At 47.8% G+C, this 17,675-nt stretch overlaps 1 protein-coding gene and 1 long non-coding RNA gene across 2 annotated transcripts; one reads left to right on the forward strand and one right to left on the reverse strand.

Annotated features, from left to right (window-relative positions):
- Positions 1–376: 376 nt before the first annotated feature.
- On the forward strand, positions 377–8,860 carry INSIG1 (insulin induced gene 1). Its single transcript, XM_084511965.1, has 6 exons — positions 377–529; positions 1,245–1,613; positions 3,393–3,517; positions 4,046–4,212; positions 4,678–4,777; positions 6,590–8,860. The coding sequence occupies exons 2-6, from the start codon at positions 1,262–1,264 to the stop codon at positions 6,617–6,619; spliced, it is 774 nt and encodes a 257-aa protein (XP_084368091.1). The 5' UTR covers positions 377–529; positions 1,245–1,261; the 3' UTR covers positions 6,620–8,860.
- LOC311433154 lies at positions 7,488–16,083 on the reverse strand. Its single transcript, XR_014690597.1, has 2 exons — positions 15,974–16,083; positions 7,488–12,942 (listed from the first exon to the last, which is right to left on the reverse strand). It is a non-coding gene; the product is annotated as an uncharacterized lncRNA (long non-coding RNA).
- Between the last annotated feature and the right edge of the window lie 1,592 nt (positions 16,084–17,675).

The raw sequence follows: 17,675 nt of genomic DNA on the forward strand, positions 1-17,675 counted from the left end.
TCCCGTGACTCCACGTTCACTGCGCCCCTCGGCGCTGAGGTAACGCTCCCTACCCCCCCCCCCCCCCGCCATGAGGTAACCCCTGACGCGCGCGCTCCCGCGGCGGGGCGGGGCGGGGCCGCTGACGGAGGGAGGAGCGGCGGGGCCGCGCGCGCGCGCGGGGCGGGTGGTGTGTCCCTACGTCATATCAGCCGCCCGCCCGCCATTGGCTGCGCCCGCCTCACCCGACGCCGCCGGGCTGAGCGCGCGACTCCCGCGCTCGGCGAGCTCGCGCCGCGGACACGCCCCCCTCCCCCTTTTTAGCCACGCCCCCTCGGCCCCTTTGGCCACTCCCCTCCGCCGCGGGGGCGGGCGAGGGGCGGCTGCGGCGGGGCCCGGCGCTGCCCCCGGCCGCCGGTAGGTCGGCGGCGCCTGACGTGACCGCGGCGGCCGGCGGTTATAAACCCCAGCGCCGGCAGCGGGACGGCGGCGGGGTGGGTGCTGGATTCGTCCCGTCCCTCGCGGGTTGAGCGGCGGCGGGGGGACTGAGGTGAGGCGGAGAGCGGCGGTGGGTCGGGGCCTGACAGGAATTGGGGTGGTTCTGACAGGAACTGGGGGGTCCCGGGGCCTGTTGTGACAGGAATTGGGGGGTCGGAAGCTCGGAGACGCGGGTTCTGACAGGAATGGGAGGCCCCCGGCGCTGACAGGAGCTCCCTGAGCCCGGGTCTGACAGGAATGGGAGCCCCCAGCCCCAATAGGAGCCCCCCCGGCCAGATCCTGACGGGAATGGGAGCCCCCGGCCCTGACAGGAGCCCTCCGGGCCCCATCCTGACGGGAATAGGAGCCCACAGCCCCAATGGGAGCCCCCTGGGTTCAACCCTGACAAGAATGAGACCTCCCTACTCCCCCCCGGCTTGATCCTGACAGGAATGGGAGCCCCCCAGTCCTGATGGGAGCACCCAGACTAGACTCTGACAGGAAGGGGAGCCCCCAGCCCCAATAAGAGCACCCTGGGCCAGATCCTGACAGGAATGGGAGCCCCCTGTGCCCTGACAGGAGTGGGAGCTTGCCAGGCCTCATCCTGGGTCCTGACAGGAGCCCCCCAGCCCTAACTGGAGCCCCCCCAGCTCCCATCCTGACAGGAACGGGAGCCCCCAGCCCACTGGAGCTGGGGTCTTCATCCTCCTGCCAGTCCCCTCCTGCTGCATCTCATGTCTCGCCCTCAGGCTTGCTATAACCAGTTGTTTTTCCCGCTCGCGTTGCAGGGCTGCCGGTGAGGCCGATGCCCCGGCTGGAGAACTGCACCTGGAGCTGTTCGTGCGCTGCCAGGGGGAGGCACAAAACGCAGCCGGGCGACGCGGCCACCAAAGCGGGCGAGATGCTGAGCTCTGGAAGCCCCTCGCAGGTGTCAGCAGGACATGGGGCGCGGAGCCCCGGCGGTGCGGGCAGCACCCTGAACTGGAGCCGGCACCTGGTGCAGCGGAGCGTGGTCCTCTTCGTGGTGGGCGCTTTCATGGCGCTGGTGCTGAACTTGCTGCAGGTGCAGAGGAACGTCACCCTGTTCCCCGAGGAGGTCATCGCCACGCTCTTCTCCTCCGCCTGGTGGGTGCCCCCATGCTGCGGGACGGCGGCAGGTGAGCGGCGGGCAGCGGGGCTGACCTCATTTTGTGTGTTTTTACCTGGATTTTAACAGTTTGGGGGTTATTTTGGGGGGGTGTGCGCCTCCTTTACACCAATGGGGAAGGAAGGCAGCGCAGCTCACTGTGCCCCAACCTCGCGGGCGCTCCCCACACCACGAAACCGCCTTGATTTGGGTATTTTGGGGTTTATTTCCCCCCACACACACCCCGGAGCGCGCCGCGAGCAGCAGCAGGCGCGGTGCAGCCCCGCGGCGCGTTCCCGCGGCGGCGACAGCGGCGCGCGCGCTCCCGCTCGGCCCCGCCCCCCTCGGGCCGCCATTGGCCACCGCCGAACTGGTGAGTGGCGGGCGGCGCTCGCCATTGGCTGAGGGCGCGAACAGGCCAGGGGCGGGGCCCAAAACAAGGAAGTCACGTGCGGAGGGGGAGCCGCGGCCCCGGGACGGGCAGCGCGGAGCCGCCCCGGGGCGCCGGGCACGGAGCGGGCCGGCGGCGTTGTTGTGCCCGGCCGCCTGCTGGCACTGCGGGTAAACCCAAACCCCGCCGTGATGATGCCCTCCTAGGGGTTGGAGGGCTGGCAGGTCGGGTCAAGGGGAGCAACGCTGTTGTGAGCGCGATTTGTGTTGAAAGTGCTTTCACAGCGCTTTTTCTGCCTGTTTTTAAAAACAGAGGTGCTGGCTTGTGGCGCTGAGCAAGAGGGTCTGATTAATGGAACTCACGTGAGTGATAAGCTCCATGCTAAGTGCTACGAGATAGCCTCATTACGGACTTCTGATAGCCCAGTTATGCTTGGATTAATCTCTGGCATGTAGCTGTTATCTTAAGGTAAAAGTCCTGCTAGCTGGCGCCAAGAAGTGAGGCTTTCAGCACCAGATCCATTGACTTACAGCAGTAGCTCCTGTAACCCTCTTCACATAGAAGTGACTTCTCTTAGGAGTTTAAGGAGGAAAAAAAAATAAAGTAGGGAAGAAAACAAACATCCCAAACAGTTAAAGCTCACTGTCTAATCAGCATTTGTTATAATACATGGAATTGCAAGCCTTAAAAGAATTAAACGAGTACCCAGCAACTGAGCACAGACAAACATTTTTCCTTCTGCAACCATTTCTCATAAGGCTGAGAGAAGGCGATATGCAAGCAAAGCTCTGCCTGACTAACAGTGTGAGCAGATACTTTTCACTGACACGACTGATGGCAGCTGTTTCCTTAAGCTCTGCCCTGCTTCTATTTGATATCCAAATTCATTTAATTTGGATGGGAGCATAGGCTGCATTACAGTCCAGAAGAAGGAGGGAAATCAGCTCTGCCAAGGAACTTCTTAGTCCAAGCAAATAGTAATTCAGGGCCTGATTCACAAGCAATAAATCAAGTTTGTAAAAGGAGCTGTCCTGCATATGAGCAATAAAGGTATGCTCCACTCCTCACTATAATTAAGCTTTTTGTTATTTACTGGTACAAAGCAAGCATCTACTCAGGCTGGGAAATGATACTTCCTCATGGGGGTTAAAAAGGAGCTTGAAGTCAGATGTATGTCTGCTATAAAGGTCCAAACAGAACGTTGCTTGAAAAAGTATGGTGGTTATTTTTCATTTCTAAAGTTTGGGGAGGTTGGGCGGGAATGCTAACGACTGTTTTCTTCATCAGGCCTGCAGCAGCATGGTAGGCACATCACTACTAGAAGGCTTTATCAAGCACTTAATTGCTAAACTAATATTTAATAGTAATGAAATAATCGTGATGTAATGGTTAGTATAAGTGGTCTTTCTTCTCTTGCAGCTGTTGTTGGCCTGCTGTACCCCTGCATTGACAGCCACCTGGGGGAACCACACAAGTTCAAAAGAGAGTGGGCCAGCGTCATGCGATGCATAGCAGTTTTCGTTGGCATTAATCATGCAAGTGCTGTATCCTTCAACTGGTTGATGTTGTTGCTTGATGTGCTTAGTGTATTGCCATGAAACAGGCTCTTCCACTCATGCTTGGGAGAATCACAAAGGTAATGATAATGCCATTGGCAGAGGCAGACTTCTGAGACCTGCAGTACAGTGCAGTATCTGCTTTAAGACAGATGACGTAGTTAACTTAAAAGTAGTTATGGGGTTCTGGGATGGAGAAGGGCCGGACGTATGGCTGCTGTAGCTGAGTGTAACAGGGTAACATGTTGGTTTAACCTGTATGTGTTTGCTATGTAATAGTTAACACAACTAACTACTGAGATCCACTAAACTCTTCAGTAAGAGCATTGTTCGTGTTGAATGGTGATGGCTTGGGCAGAAAAAACTTCAAGTCAGCAAGAGCTGTAATTGCTCAGCAGGTCTGAAAGGCAGATCCCTACCACTTTGTCACTAGAAATATGAAATCATGCTTGCTTTCAGTTTGAGTAGGATGTGTGAAGATTTGAAAGGATTGTCCTTAACATCTTTTTTTTCCAGAAATTAGACTTTGCAAACAATGTCCAGCTGTCCCTGACTCTAGCAGCCTTATCGCTGGGTCTCTGGTGGACATTTGATCGTTCAAGAAGTGGTCTCGGACTTGGAATTACGATAGCCTTTGTAGCAACTCTGATAACCCAGTTCCTTGTATATAATGGTGTTTATCAGTAAGTTACGCTTTTAAATGCTATTTCAACTCTCTTGTCTTAATTAAAGCAGGGGGTGCAAAGGTATTGCAAACTACTTATTAACATATTTGGTGTGTCCTTGTAAGGCATCTTATATGTCTAAGGCAGCTAATTGTTGTGCTGTTCTAAAGGATGGCATGGAGGGGAGGGGGGCAGACTGAGCTGTTGTCATTTCACCGTATACTCCAACAAACCAACCTTCTCCTGACTTGGTGTATCACCAACTGGAGCTCAGGGGAGGAGAATTCCTAAACCTTGCTGGCAAGGACATTGGCTAGTTAAAGTTTATAAGTTAAGAGACTTAATTTGGTCTTCCTATTTTTGCTCCTGTGTTTCTGTGTTGGTTGGGTCTGGTGAAAAACCTAGAGCATCTTGTTAACAGTACATAAAGTGATGATAACATGATAATACCTTGTCTCTGATTTATTTCCTTTTGTTTATTAGGTATACATCCCCAGATTTTCTTTACATCCGTTCTTGGCTTCCGTGTATATTTTTCTCAGGAGGTGTGACTGTAGGAAACATAGGACGCCAGCTGGCTATGGTAACTACTGTATAATTAGCATTTCCTTTTAGCAGTCCAAATAACTTCTGTCTTTGTTACTCCAAGAACAAACTATGCCTTTAAGGGTATGACTCACAGATCAGGAGATTAATACCTATCTTCCCAAGAGCTGAAATGTAAACATGCAACCTGTGTTGCCAGTGGAGTGGGAATTGTCTTAGCAAGTGTTTGAGTATGTTCTGTATGAAACTTTTTCCAGCAAGAGCCTAAATGAGACTTGAATCAGTATATCAGTATACCAGATCCAGTCAATTTAACTTTTCCTACATAACTCCTTTATCCTGGAAAGCATTCAACTATTCTACTTCAAGTAGTTGAGGTGTCTTCCCTTTTCTCTGAAGGAAGGGCCTTGATAGGCGTAGGAGCTCCTGAAATAATAAGTCTCCAAAGCTCCTTAGGAAAGGGAAAAGCTGTTTTTAGGGACTGAACTACAAATGAGCAAAAAGGCCAGTCAGCAGCTAGCTGTCTTGCCTCGAACAGGCTTTCTGTCCCTTCTGCCTAACCTTTCTAACCCAGGGCATAGACACTAATGTGCTTCCGATGTGGATGGTCAGAACTTGATACAGCAGATGGACCGGCTCCCAGCCAAGCTGGGGGGAAAAAGCCACATTGCTTGACCACCACTGATTAATTTCTGTAGTACTAATTCTCAGTTTCACTACATTAACAGTAACCCCTAGTAGAAAAGACTGGGGGGTGGGGGGAAGGCATTGGCAAGTCTGCCTGGTTTAAATAGTTTTCTTCTAAAAAATTATTTCCTGATATAACTTGGTATCAAGCCAGATCTCCCAGGACCTTAGTCAATGTCTTAACTTCATTTTTATTTTTTTTTTCCCCTGATGTTCTTTAAAGTATAAGTTCATTACTTCCACTTCAAATCCCAGCAGTACATGCAATCTGCATGTGCTTTTTTTTCCCTTAGGACTAAGTGTATGGGGGCAGAGAAGGGTAGATTTTTTAAAATAAAATATATCAGTAACTTTTTCCCTCTCAGCTTGATGAAACCCAACATTTCATAGTTTGATTTCTGAAGAGAAGGTGAAGGTGCTGCTGCAGCTCTTGCTGCATGTTGATACCTAAAGCTGCTCCTTCATTACTCATCAGTTGGATTAGATGGAGAGCAATACATTATCTTGAGTTGTAACCATCATTCTCAGCATCTGGCAAACTAGGGTTATCTTAAGGACACCCACCTCACAAATATTTGTTTGCTACTGCTTGGGGGCTGCAGAACTGAGCATGTTCAATACTTGGACATCTGTATTTTCTCAAGAGAATGAAGGAGAACTTACTACAAGCTCTATTTTAAATAAGTTGTTTAAATGCCTTCTTACATTGATGTACGAGGGTTTCACACTAGAAAAGGAGCTTAGGAGGAAATGAGCAAGTCTATCTGATACTAGGCTTTGCAGGGAAAATCCAGTAACTTTTGCTTGAAGTCAGCTCGAAAATGAAACATTAAAAATGAAACAAATGTCCATTAAGTGAGTGCTGTGCATTGCCTGCAAATAAATATCCTGAGATAGGAAGGCTGTAAAAGTCTTTATCTGTCTACCAAGCCCAATTCTTTTCATCAAATGAACAAATTGAGGCAGCACAAAACTATGGTGACACTTCTGTCCACAGTTCAGGAGTACATCCTTGCTGGGATTTTACAAGAAGCTGTGTTTGCTAGGTCACTGTCAGTTTGATTAAATAGTCAACTAACTTTCGTTATTGGAAATATTGCATAACATAGTAACTTCTTACGTGGTACTAAAATATACTTTCTGTTGTTCTTTTAATCCATAGGGTATTCCAGAGAAACCACACAATGACTAAATCCTTGGAGGAGAGAGCATGGTGCCAGTGTGAAAGCAACATTGAGAAGATGTGTTCCTGTTTTAAATTGAAGATTATTTAGAGAAAATAATCTCTCTATGGGCTCACTGCACAAATGACTTGTGGAAAAAAAATTAATCCACTCTTAGAATAGCCAAGTGAAATTAACTGCTTATCTTGAAATCTTACCCTGATTTACTGCATAAGCATTTGCATATGGCTGTTCTCTCAAAGAGTTTAACACCAAGTTGAATACAAGCATTCAGGCTAAGTGGCAGTTTTCCAAGTATTAGATTCCAGTGTAAGTTATTGAAGCAGCTGCCACATTTTAAAGCCTTGAAACAGAAATTTAATTACAAGCGCCTGTATCAGTGCCCAAAGGAAGTAGATCGATGGTGCTTAACAATGATGAAGTATGGTTTAATAGGAATAGTATTTATCCAAATCTTTTAAAAAAAAAATATATAGGGTTATTTAAAAATAAGAGTGATCAAAACAGATTAAAGGCATTGCACTAACGCTTTTAGGAGTCTTATGAAGGAATCATGCCCTTACCTGTAATGCTGCATTAAGTTTGACTTTAGCAGTGGAGGGGGTTTGAGGGACGAAAGGCTTGAAGTCACCTGGCTGGGAAACTTCTAAATTACTTCAGTACAGTAGGTGAATGCTGGAGACAATCTTGTTCCAACATGAACTTTATCAAGAAACTCTAGCTTGAGCAAATCTCGTTCTGGCCCAATTCAGTAGGAAAGTGTTTGTAAGTGTTCCTGCTTAGAAGTATGCATGTGCTTCAGTGTCTCACCAAAGCTGCCTTCAGGTGTCTTAAATGTGTGGTGTCACTGAAGATACCTGCATTGCAGGTGCTTGTGGTTAGTGAGGATGTGGCCCCAACTCCTCGGAAGATCTGCAGTTTCCTCCTTACAGCTGTTTTTGATCTTGCATCTGTTTGAGTGAGGGTTTTGACTAAAAACATTGGAAACAGAAGCAAGCCTAAAATGTGACTTAAACTGCATGTGAAGAATTTTGAACAGCTTGTTTTCTTAATTCAGTTTATGAAAGAGATCACTACTTGTTTTTCTCACAACCCTATAGAACTTGCAATCTGTGATTGCCATGTGTAAAAAAAGAAAGAAAAAAGTGCTTATGTCACTACATTAAACGTTTGGTGTTTCTTAATACATAGTTCTGTGAGCACAATGTATTCGTTTGATAGCTTAGACCACAGTAGACCTAAATAGCAAGTATTAGGTCTTAAAATTGAAGTGCAATGTACAGTAAAAATCTGAGCCTTGTATTCTCTTACATAGCGATCATTTCTTATGACAGATTAAAGAGAAGAAGGTTCTGAGTTCATTTCAATGCTGCATGGAGTCAAATGGAGCAATAATTTATTTAACTAGTAATAGTAAAGCTAGTTTTGTTGTATCTTTCATCAAGCCCAGATTTTTAGAAATACTCCAATTTTGTGGTTATGGTGTACTTGTAAACTTTTATGCATTTGCCTTTTTGTATTCTACATTTTTTGTGTGTGTTTGTTTCCACTCTTACATGGCTTCTGATGTAATTAGAGGCATATGTTAAAGACTGACCCGTCAAAAAAAGATGTTGAGGCAAGGTAGCAGCATCCTGGCTGTTTTCACTCTTCTACGGGAATGCTGTAACTGCTGCTTGTGCTTCTGTTCTGGAGGAAGAGATTAGCACAGAGACGGTATTACAAAACAGCCCCCAATTCTAATCTTGCTTTGGTGTGAATTGAGTAATTTCACTGGCATAAGATCCTTTTCTCAAATGCTTAAAACCTAAAAATATAATCACATAAGTCTTCAGATCAGGACTGGATCAGCTCAGATACTTTAAGTGTGCTACCTGCTGGAGAGACAGTTTTGCAACCATCTTAAAACTATTTCCAAAACTTCATAAAACTGGACATAAGATGACTGATTTCTACATATATTTGATTGATAAAGAAGTATTTAAGACTTATTTGTAAAGCCTGAAGCTAGATCTGTATGTGTTAAAAAATAATGCAGCCAAAAAATGTAAGTCAAAAGTTCATTTTTTGCCAATACTTAGAGGTACCTGAACCAAAGTGATTTAAGTTTGGAAGAGGTGGGAGGGGAGTGAAGAAAATTTGCACTATGCTGAATTTGAACACTTAAATTCTCATTCTTACTGATAAGTTTTCATTGGTGTGTTTTGGTTTTACACTTTTTTTACTATTAAAGTTCTACGATCAAGTCACGTTTGCCATGGGTTCTCTGTATTCACATTATGCAGGAATCTTTCTTGAAAAGGACAGTTGTTATGGTTGCATAACTAACAGTCAGTCATGCATACTCAGTGGTATTAAAAAAAAAAAAAAAGAAAGAAAATAATAATCCTAAACAGAATTTATAAGATTGAGCTTTTAGAAGGTTTTCCAGCATGAATTACAGGGTTTAAGAGAAACAGTCTTGCTATTTTGCCAAGTGACATAAGTGTGTGTTACTGCCAGGTGAATTAGGCTACAGAATGCTATTACCATTGTCTTCCAAGATACTCAAGTTCATAATCCGAAATAGAATACAGAGGGGTGCAGGGTAAACATGCTACGTCTTGCAGCTTGGTTGTCTGCAGAGAGGTATCACTAGATGCCAAAGCATCTTAGAGGGCACGCAGCAAGGAAGAGTAAGCACAGCTGGTAAGGCTAAGTGCTGCTGAGGCTTGCACCATCTGATTTAGGAAAGATAACATCTTGATAATTTAAACAAAAAGATCTTGATTTTACTTTACCCAAGTGCTTGTTTGGGGCTTCCGTGTTTGTAGGGGAAGCAGTAGAATGGTTTTGCGATCAATCTTCGTCCACTTCACTGCAGTCTGTTGGCTTAGCTTGAGCAGCCTTCATGATGAGGTTCCTAACTGCTTTGGCATAGCCAGCCTGCCTTCTGTTCAGCGTAACTCTGCTGCACAGCAGCTGAAGCAGTAGCCAACATCTCCAGTCTGAGGATGGCCTGGATCCTCCAGGTGCATTGCTTCCCCTCAAACTGCTTGAGCTTTGTCAGAAGGAATTAAAAAGCATGCACAAAAAGATTTGGGATGTAGCTTGGTGCCAAAGAGAAGTAGGACATCTGACTGAGGGTCTCTCTTTGGGACAGGGAAGTGTGCCCAAAGTTTCTACATGGAGAAAAAAATATATATATATATCAGTCTTGCCAGAAAGTGTGATGATTTGGCCTGTGTTTAGTTCCTGCACGCTCATTCTGTGGGTTATTCAGCCTTTGGTTTTAAGCGTGGGGATTTGCAGGTGCTAAATTAGCCACAGGAGGGCCCATAGACTGTTCGCTGAATGCAGCAGGAACATATTGAGGTGAATAATGAAATTAAGTCTCAGTAGCCTTGCTGCACAGCAGAGGAGCTCCAAAATTCATGAGAACAAAGCATTACATGCAGGACTAATTGGACAAAGCATACTTTTATAGAAAAGATCATTAAGGGTTCTACCTCAGAAGCTTTTGAGGGGTGTCTGTCTCAAGGGGACACAGCCGGAGAGGTTCCCTCCAGCGAAGGGGCCAGGACAGTGTCCTAAAAATAATGGTGATTTCCTTGGGTAACGAAGCACCACGTGAGTTGCCCCGCCTCGTGTTGTAGTCCTTTCCCTGCCTTTAAATCCTGTTGTGCAATGACATTTTTCTGTCTTCGCAGGCTACAAACGCTGGTTGTGATGACAGCTTAATAACAGCGGGGTGAGGAGAGCAGTTTTATTGCACAGCTGCGTGATAAGGAAGGCGGGAGGTTGTAATCGTGCTGCTGGTTAACCCTCAAAGACAGAATTCAAAGGATGTGTGATAATTTCTGTAAATAAAGCATCACTGCTCAAGGAGTCCTAAAGGGTCAGAGCTTATGAGTTCAGCTCAGTGAAGGTTCCCCCAGCTGTAAATGATGTTTTCTCTCCTATGGTACGTCATGTCTAGGTGGTTTCAGAGCCCTGTTATATTGTATTAAATAGCAGGCAAGTGCTGCAAAAATTCCACCAACTTGTTACGTTTCCTGTGGTAATGAAAGCAGATCAGCATTTTTACATGGAAATCAAACACGGCTGCCCTGCTTCTCCTAGGCTTGGTGCTGGGAAGGGGAGCTCCAAGCTCCCTGTCTCCTACAGCACATGGTCCAGAGGGTTCTTTGCGCCGGCGTTGTTTTCTGATTCATCAAAAGCAGCTGAGCAGCTCATAGCTTCAGAGTAGCTCATAAGTGACTTCACAGGGGTCAGATTCATTAGTCCTGAGTGGTTTTAGCCTTGGGTTCTTCAGGACAAGAGCATTGGCATTTTGAATTGCATTTTGAATTGGAAAAAATATATTTTTTCCAGAAAAATATATATCTTTTTTCCTTTCCTTTATGGAGCTGTGCTCATGGAGGTGGCAGCAGCCTTAGGGGGAGAGCAGGGAAGTCAGGGCTAAAGGGCTGGATGTCCCCTCCTGGCGGCCTCGGTCGTGTTTAAAGCCACTGAGCAATCGTCCTACCAAAGCTCCCGTAGGTCACCTTCAAACATCTTGCTGAAGGCTGTGTCAGAACGGGTTGAGAAAGAGTGAATAAAAACATCAGGAAAAGAGCTCAGATTTTTACCAGATTTCTTCTTCTTATGTGCAGAAAGCCCTTGCTATCAACAGGACAGATGCTAGGGTCTTTGCTTAGTTTTTACTTTGTCTTTACTCAAACCCCCTGCAGAGCTGCTGGGGTGAAAGTCTTACCATGGTACAAATTAGTTCTTACTCAATACGTACTTAAAGAAATAACCCGGAGACTAATAATTCTCTCGTCAGGCCCCGGTTGTGAAACACAGGCATCTGCCAAGAGTTTTGACGCCCTAGGTTATGGAAGGCAAACCCACAGGGCTGAAAGGTTTGGCACAGGAGGCCCACAGCCTCCGAGAGCGGCAGCTGAAGGCCACGCAGAGGACGTGGGACATTTTGGGTGGCACAAGTCTTCAGCTCTGAATCTCAGCATCACTATCCACTGATGCACAAGCCGAAGATGTCGATGAGCACTTAAGAAGAGAAATACCAGCGCTTCAGGATCGTGCCCAACAATTAAATGTTGGAAGTGGACCCCAAAGCCAACAGCACGCAGATATCCCAGCATCATCACCCCCACCACCAGCAGTCGTGGGAAGGAGTCAGGAGAGGGGAGTCTAAATGCAAAGTTATGAGGTTGCTAGAACAACCAGCCCCACGCAGGGGCCGGCGAGTGAATCCCATCGTATCGGCAGTGGGATTTGGGGAGAGAACAGCTGCATTTGCCTGCCTGCTCCTTGGGCATGTTCCACCTGCTTAATTGAGGGCAGGTCCAAATGAGCCATCTGTTGACCTGGTTGAGGAATCAGAGTTTGCCGTTAATTTGAAGATATTTTTACAAAGTTATTAAAGACCTGGAAGGAATGGAGAGACGAGTAAAAAATGAAGGTAAGAAGCTTTGCCTTGGAGGCACAGGTAATATCTGTAACAGATGCTACACCCTATGCCTAAGCTAATTGTTAAATGAGTCACCCTGGCAAAAGAAGCATTAATAAAGGGAAGCGAAGACTGAACATCTGGAAAATAATATGAAAGGAAAGAATTTTCATATTTTGGAACTCCTTGCTGGGTGGGAACTGCTTGGGGAGATGGCTCTAATTGCTTGTCTGAGAGAATGAGAAGTGAGGCTATTCCCAGCCCGCCGTCAGCACAGTCGCTGCCTGCTCCTCCCTGCTCCCTCGCCCCAGTGCTGCAGTAACAATGCAGGGCCACGACTTGCAGGGGCTGAGACGTGCTCTTCATCTTCTGCACCTCTCCTGGACAGCGATGTGGGCCTGCAAAATGTGCACCAGCCTCCCCAGGACTTGGTTCAGGCTGAGGAGAAGCTGGTGTGAGCAGCCGAGTGCTAGAGCTGCAATCGAAACAAGGTGGTTCAGTGGCACCCGGGTCTTGGTGCTGATGAGTGTTGGCCAGGATTCATTTTGCTGCCCCCTCTGTTTGCCTGGGGCCATCTTGGCCATGGCCATGTGGTGGGCTTGGAGAACATCAGCCCTTCTGCTGCCTGCTTTGTGCATTTTTGCTGGGTACGGGGAGCTGAAGACATGGGCAGGTTTCTCCCAACGCACAGCACGTTTCCCTGCACACATCTCTGGGGAATGATTCTCCCACCTTTCCTCCATTTGGACTTCTTGCTCTTTGGTTATCTTGCCCTTTCTTTCAGTCTTTCCTTCTTCCTCGCTGGAGAAGTCCTTTCACCAAACACCCTCAGGTAGCCCTGGGCAGCTCCTGGGCAGGAGCTCTGGAGCATCACCCCGAGAGGACACCGTGGGTGTCCTCTCGGGGTGAGCTGGAAAATGGAGAAAGAAGAAACACTGAGCAAGGGCTCGGCACCAAGACAGGAGACCTGCATCTCTCATTTCAAAGAGACCATTGTTTTGCTGCACAAACCCTGCTGTCTGATGCAGGAACATAAAATACAAGCAGTTTGATCTACTTTTATAAATAGAGAATAAAACCCACTCAACCACCCTCCAAACACGATGCTGCTCCCAGCCCTGGTGTGGAGGCACCACCAGTGGCACGTCAAGCCCTCTGGAGCTTTTCTTTCCAACCCCAAAAAGGGAATGGAAGAGTTTTTCAGTATTTCATGTTTGTGTTTTTCTAGATAAAGGTGCAGAGCCGAGCAGGGGTTGGATACCAGTGTGCCCCAGCTCTCACCACGCTCTGGTTCCTCCGGAGGGAGGACAGCGTTGGGTGGGTGTTTCTCCTTAGTTGAACGCAAAACCATCACTAACCAGTGACTCCAATCTACTTTTTCCCAATTCTCTTCCAGAATACGCATGCAAGAGAATCAGTTTTGCAGGAAGGGTGATGGGAGGGGTTGAACAGGACAAGTTGGCACAGGGACATGGCACCAGCCCAGGGGCAGGGCGTTTGCCGCGATGCCGTGGCGCAGTGCTCAGGAAAGACATTGGGGTTAGGACTGGGACAAGCAAGGACGCAAAGAAGGGTCCCCAGGGCCATGGTGTGGACACAAGGAATGGAGCTGGTGGTGAAGGGCACCTGGACACCAGCCCCGACCCCTTCCTGAGCAGCACGGGCAGGCAGAGGCTGCGGCACACGAGGGTGCGACGGGGGGCTGCGACCGGGCACGCGCGCTCCCGAAGTCGCGCGCAAGGATCCTAAAACATAATTATGAAATTTTAAAAAACAACTTGACGTTATAATTATAACGGTTCCTGGAGGAGCCGCGTAATTGAATTCTAGGGTGTCTCGCTCTCATTGCAGGCGCTAACAAGAGAGCGGCTCAGCTTCCCTCGCAGCCTTCCCGGAGCCCGGCAAAGCTCGGGAGACACCCAACAATTCAATTATTGTTTCCCCCTGGAAAGCAGATCATTTTAGACACGCGGCCAGCTCTAATTACAAAGGAGAGGGGGGAAATTTCTCGTGTCCAAAATTATTTGACTCATTAAAAGGGTTTATTTTCCACGAGGCCTAAAGCAGGGATGGAGGGATGGGGCAAAGGTAGGGCAGAGCCTCAGCATCATCCCTGGGGCCTGTGCTGGAGGCTGAGCCCCCCACAGCCCTCTTGTTCCCCCAGGTGAGGCCACTTTCAAGGCAGAAGGAAAAGCAGAGCCACATGAGGAGGTGCCCACAGGATCCACTTCCACAGCAGAGCAGGAGGCTTCACCCAGGCAGCAGGTGAGCAGAGCTGCTGCCCTTGGTGGGGACGTGGCACAAGGACATCCCTGCTCCCTGCCACCCTCAGCAGTAAAAGCACAAGGCCTTTTTTTTTTTTTTCCTTTCCCCCAGATTATTTTTAAACGTTCTATTGTGAGGAAAGACTATCTCATGTAGGGGAGGTCCCTTTTCCAATTACCATTAATTAACTCATCTCTAATAGATTTTTTAGAGCCCTTCATTTCCCGTGGCCATGCCAGGGCGGTGGGCGGGAAGCTGAGCCGCTGCTCTGCCCCAGGATGGATCGGGCTGCCCCGAACCTCCCCGAGACAACACTTTAAAACATTTCCATACCTATTTTCTTTGACTTTTAATGTAATTTGTAATTATTTCTTTATAAGCCCTGCTGGGTGATGCTTCTACCTTGCGTGTCTGTCTCAGGCAAGGGGGAAGCGATGCTGGGTGCTGGCTCCCACCCACCCTCCCGGGACCACCCTGTCCCGCCACCCCAAATCCTCCTCTTCCCTCATTTCCAGAGTGGAGAAATTAATTCTGATGTGATGTTTATGGTTAATTTGAAGTCTAGCACTTGTTAGATAATCCTGTTAGTAGCTTGCGAAAACAAGGGACCCCTTGTATAATCAGTAATTATAACAGGCGTTTTATGTTAAATTATATCTAATAGGCAGGACAAAAAGGAAAATGTGTTTTCAGCTTGAGCCTTGTCGGTCCAGAAGGAAGAGAAGCCTGCACTGTGCAGAGAACTTGGTGAAAAATGTACATCTTGGGGCAGGGAATAAAAGAAAAGATTTGGGGATTTCCACACCAGGATATCGGGGAGCTGGATCAGTGTGACTGCCCTTGCACCATCGAGGGGAAGGAGAAGTAGAGGTTAGAGGCAGAGGTAGAAGTTAGAAGTAGAGGTTGGAGGTAGAGAACAGAGGTAGAGGTTAGAGGTAAAGTTTAGAGGTTAGAGGTAGAGGAAGAAATGAAAGGAAAAGGGAAATAGAAAGGGAAAGGGAAAAGAAAGGGGAAGGGAAAGGAGAAGGGGAAGAAAAAAAGGAAATAAAGAAAAAGGGGAGGAAAAAAGGGAAAGGGGTAAAGGAATAACACCTGGGCAGCCCGGCTTCATGCTGATGGGGCGAGCGGCGAGCCCTGCAGCCCCTTTGCACCTCACCACCAGGGAAGGAGAAGAAAACGTGGAGGGGGGAGGCAAACGCAAAGCCTCCATAAAGCCTTGAAATAGGATAGAATAAAATGGAAGAGAATGAAATAATATGAAATCATATGAAATAATAAAATAAAATAAAATAAAATAAAATAAAATAAAATAAAATAAAATAAAATAAAATAAAATAAAATAAAATAAAATAAATCCCCCCAGCCTCCCTCCGTCCCGCGCATCTTCCGCGCATCCCCCGTCCGTGTCCGCGCTGTGCCCGGGGGGTGCTGTGGCCACAAAGCCGCTTTTCGCCCGGCCGCAGGGTTTGCAGGTCGGCAGGGCTGGCTGAAAATAAAGCAAACCGCTGAAAATCGCGGCGTGGAGCTCGGAAAACGAGCTGCCATGAAAGGCAACGAAAGCCCGAAGCCGGGCGGGCTGGAGCCCGAGGTTCTCGGCAACTTTTTTTCAGCCTGAAATTTCGGCTTTCCTTAAAGCCCCCCCCCGAGCCGTGGCGCTGTTTACCCACCCGAGTTATTGTAAATACGTTTAGCCAAAGAGGCTCTGGAAGAAATCTCGCTCCACCACCGCGCAACCCGGTCCCTCGGACGTGTGCGGGGGCAGAAAATCTAATTAAAAGCTAATAGGAGCGGCACGGGGGGTTAATTCGGCGGGGGGCGAGGAGCAAATGTTTGAGCAGGGGAGCGCTAACACCCAGCCCCCGTGTGCAAGCAGAGCGGGGCGGCGGGAGCCACCTCCCCTTAGTTCCAATTTTTGAGGCAGAAAATTAAAAACAAATATTTAAAGTCGGCGCTTCGGAAGTTTTAGCGTGCTCGGTGAAGTGAAGGAGCTCGGCCGGGCGGCCCGGGGGGGAGAAAGGCTCCCGGGGGGCTGTGGGGAATTGGGGGGAGTCCATGGGGACACGAGGGGAGATGGGGGGCGAGATTATAGGGAGATGAGGGGGAGATGAGGGGGAGACGATTCCTTGGCTCAGCTTCGGGGGCTGCGCAGCCCCGCAGAGACCTGGGGGGGTCGGGCTGGGGGCTAAGAGAAGGGATGGGGAGGTGAGGGGGAAGGGAAAAGGGGAAATGGGAGGAAGGGGAAGGAATAGGGGAAGGGGAAGAAGGGGAAGGGAAAGGGGAAAGGGAAACGGAAACGGAAAGGAAAAAAAAAAAAAAAGGAAAGAAAAGAAAAAGAAAAAAAATAGGGAAAGAGAAAGAAAAAAAATGGGAGGAGGTAAAGAAAAAAGGAAATGAAAAAGGAAAAGAAAAAGGGAAAGGAAGGGGAAATTAAAAAAAAAAAGGAAAGGGAAAGAAAAATGGAAAGGGAAATAAATTGGAAAGGAAAGGAAAGGAAAGGAAAGGAAAGGAAAGGAAAGGAAAGGAAAGGAAAGGAAAGGAAAGGAAAGGAAAGGAAAGGAAAGGAAAGGAAAGGGAAAAGGAAAGGAAAATGAAAAAAAAAGAAAGAAAAGGAAAAAGGAAAAGAAAAAAATGAAAAAAGAAAGAGAAAGAAGGAAGAAGAAGGAAGAAAAAAAAAGTAAAGAAAAAAAAAAAGAGAGATAAAAAGGAAAAAAAAAGAAAAAAAAAGAAAAAAAAAGAAAAGAAAAAGAGGGGAAAAATAAGAAAAAAGAGAAGGAAGCAAAAGCAAGCCGCGGAGCAGGACGTGCAGCGGGGCGGTGCAGGCGGCGGCCGCGGGGCAGAGCCGGGGGCTCGGGGCGGGCCCGCTCCGGGCGGGGCGGCGGCACCCCCGGTCACCGCCGTGCCCGTCACCGCCCCGCCGTGTCCTTCTTCTCCTCCTTTTCTTTCTCTTTCCTTTTTTTTTTTTTTTCTTTTTTTTTTTTTCTTTTTTTTTTTTCCTTTTTTTCTCCCCTTTTTCTTTTATTATTTCCCCCCTTTTTCCCAATTTTTACCTTTTTTTCCCTCTTTTTCATTCCCCCCCCCCTTTTTTTTTTCAATTTTTCTTTTCCCACCGCGAATTCATCACCCGAGCCCCATTTTCTCCGCAAAAAGCATTATAACGAGCCCGGCACGCAGCGAGCTCCCCAGCCTTGCCGCGCCTTGTTGCGGGGCCGTCTCCCACCTCCCCATTTCGGGAATTTTTGGGGGGATGCTCAGCACCGTGTCCCACCAGCCGCCCTCCTCTCGGCTCGCTGGGGAAGTTTGTGCAAGTTATTTTTGTTGCTCTCCTCCAGACAAAATAATCTCTGCATTATTTTGGCGGGGGCAGT

Source organism: Aythya ferina (genome assembly GCF_964211825.1).
Source record: "Aythya ferina genome assembly, chromosome: 2".
Taxonomy (NCBI): domain Eukaryota; kingdom Metazoa; phylum Chordata; class Aves; order Anseriformes; family Anatidae; genus Aythya; species Aythya ferina.

Coding starts and splice junctions, on each gene's coding strand:
- INSIG1 (XM_084511965.1), top strand. CDS start 1,262: ATGCCCCGGCTGGAGAACTGCACCTGGAGCTGTTCGTGCGCTGCCAGG. Junction 1,614..3,392: donor ATGCTGCGGGACGGCGGCAG/GTGAGCGGCGGG, acceptor CTTCTCTTGCAG/CTGTTGTTGGCCTGCTGTAC. Junction 4,213..4,677: donor GTATATAATGGTGTTTATCA/GTAAGTTACGCT, acceptor TTTGTTTATTAG/GTATACATCCCCAGATTTTC.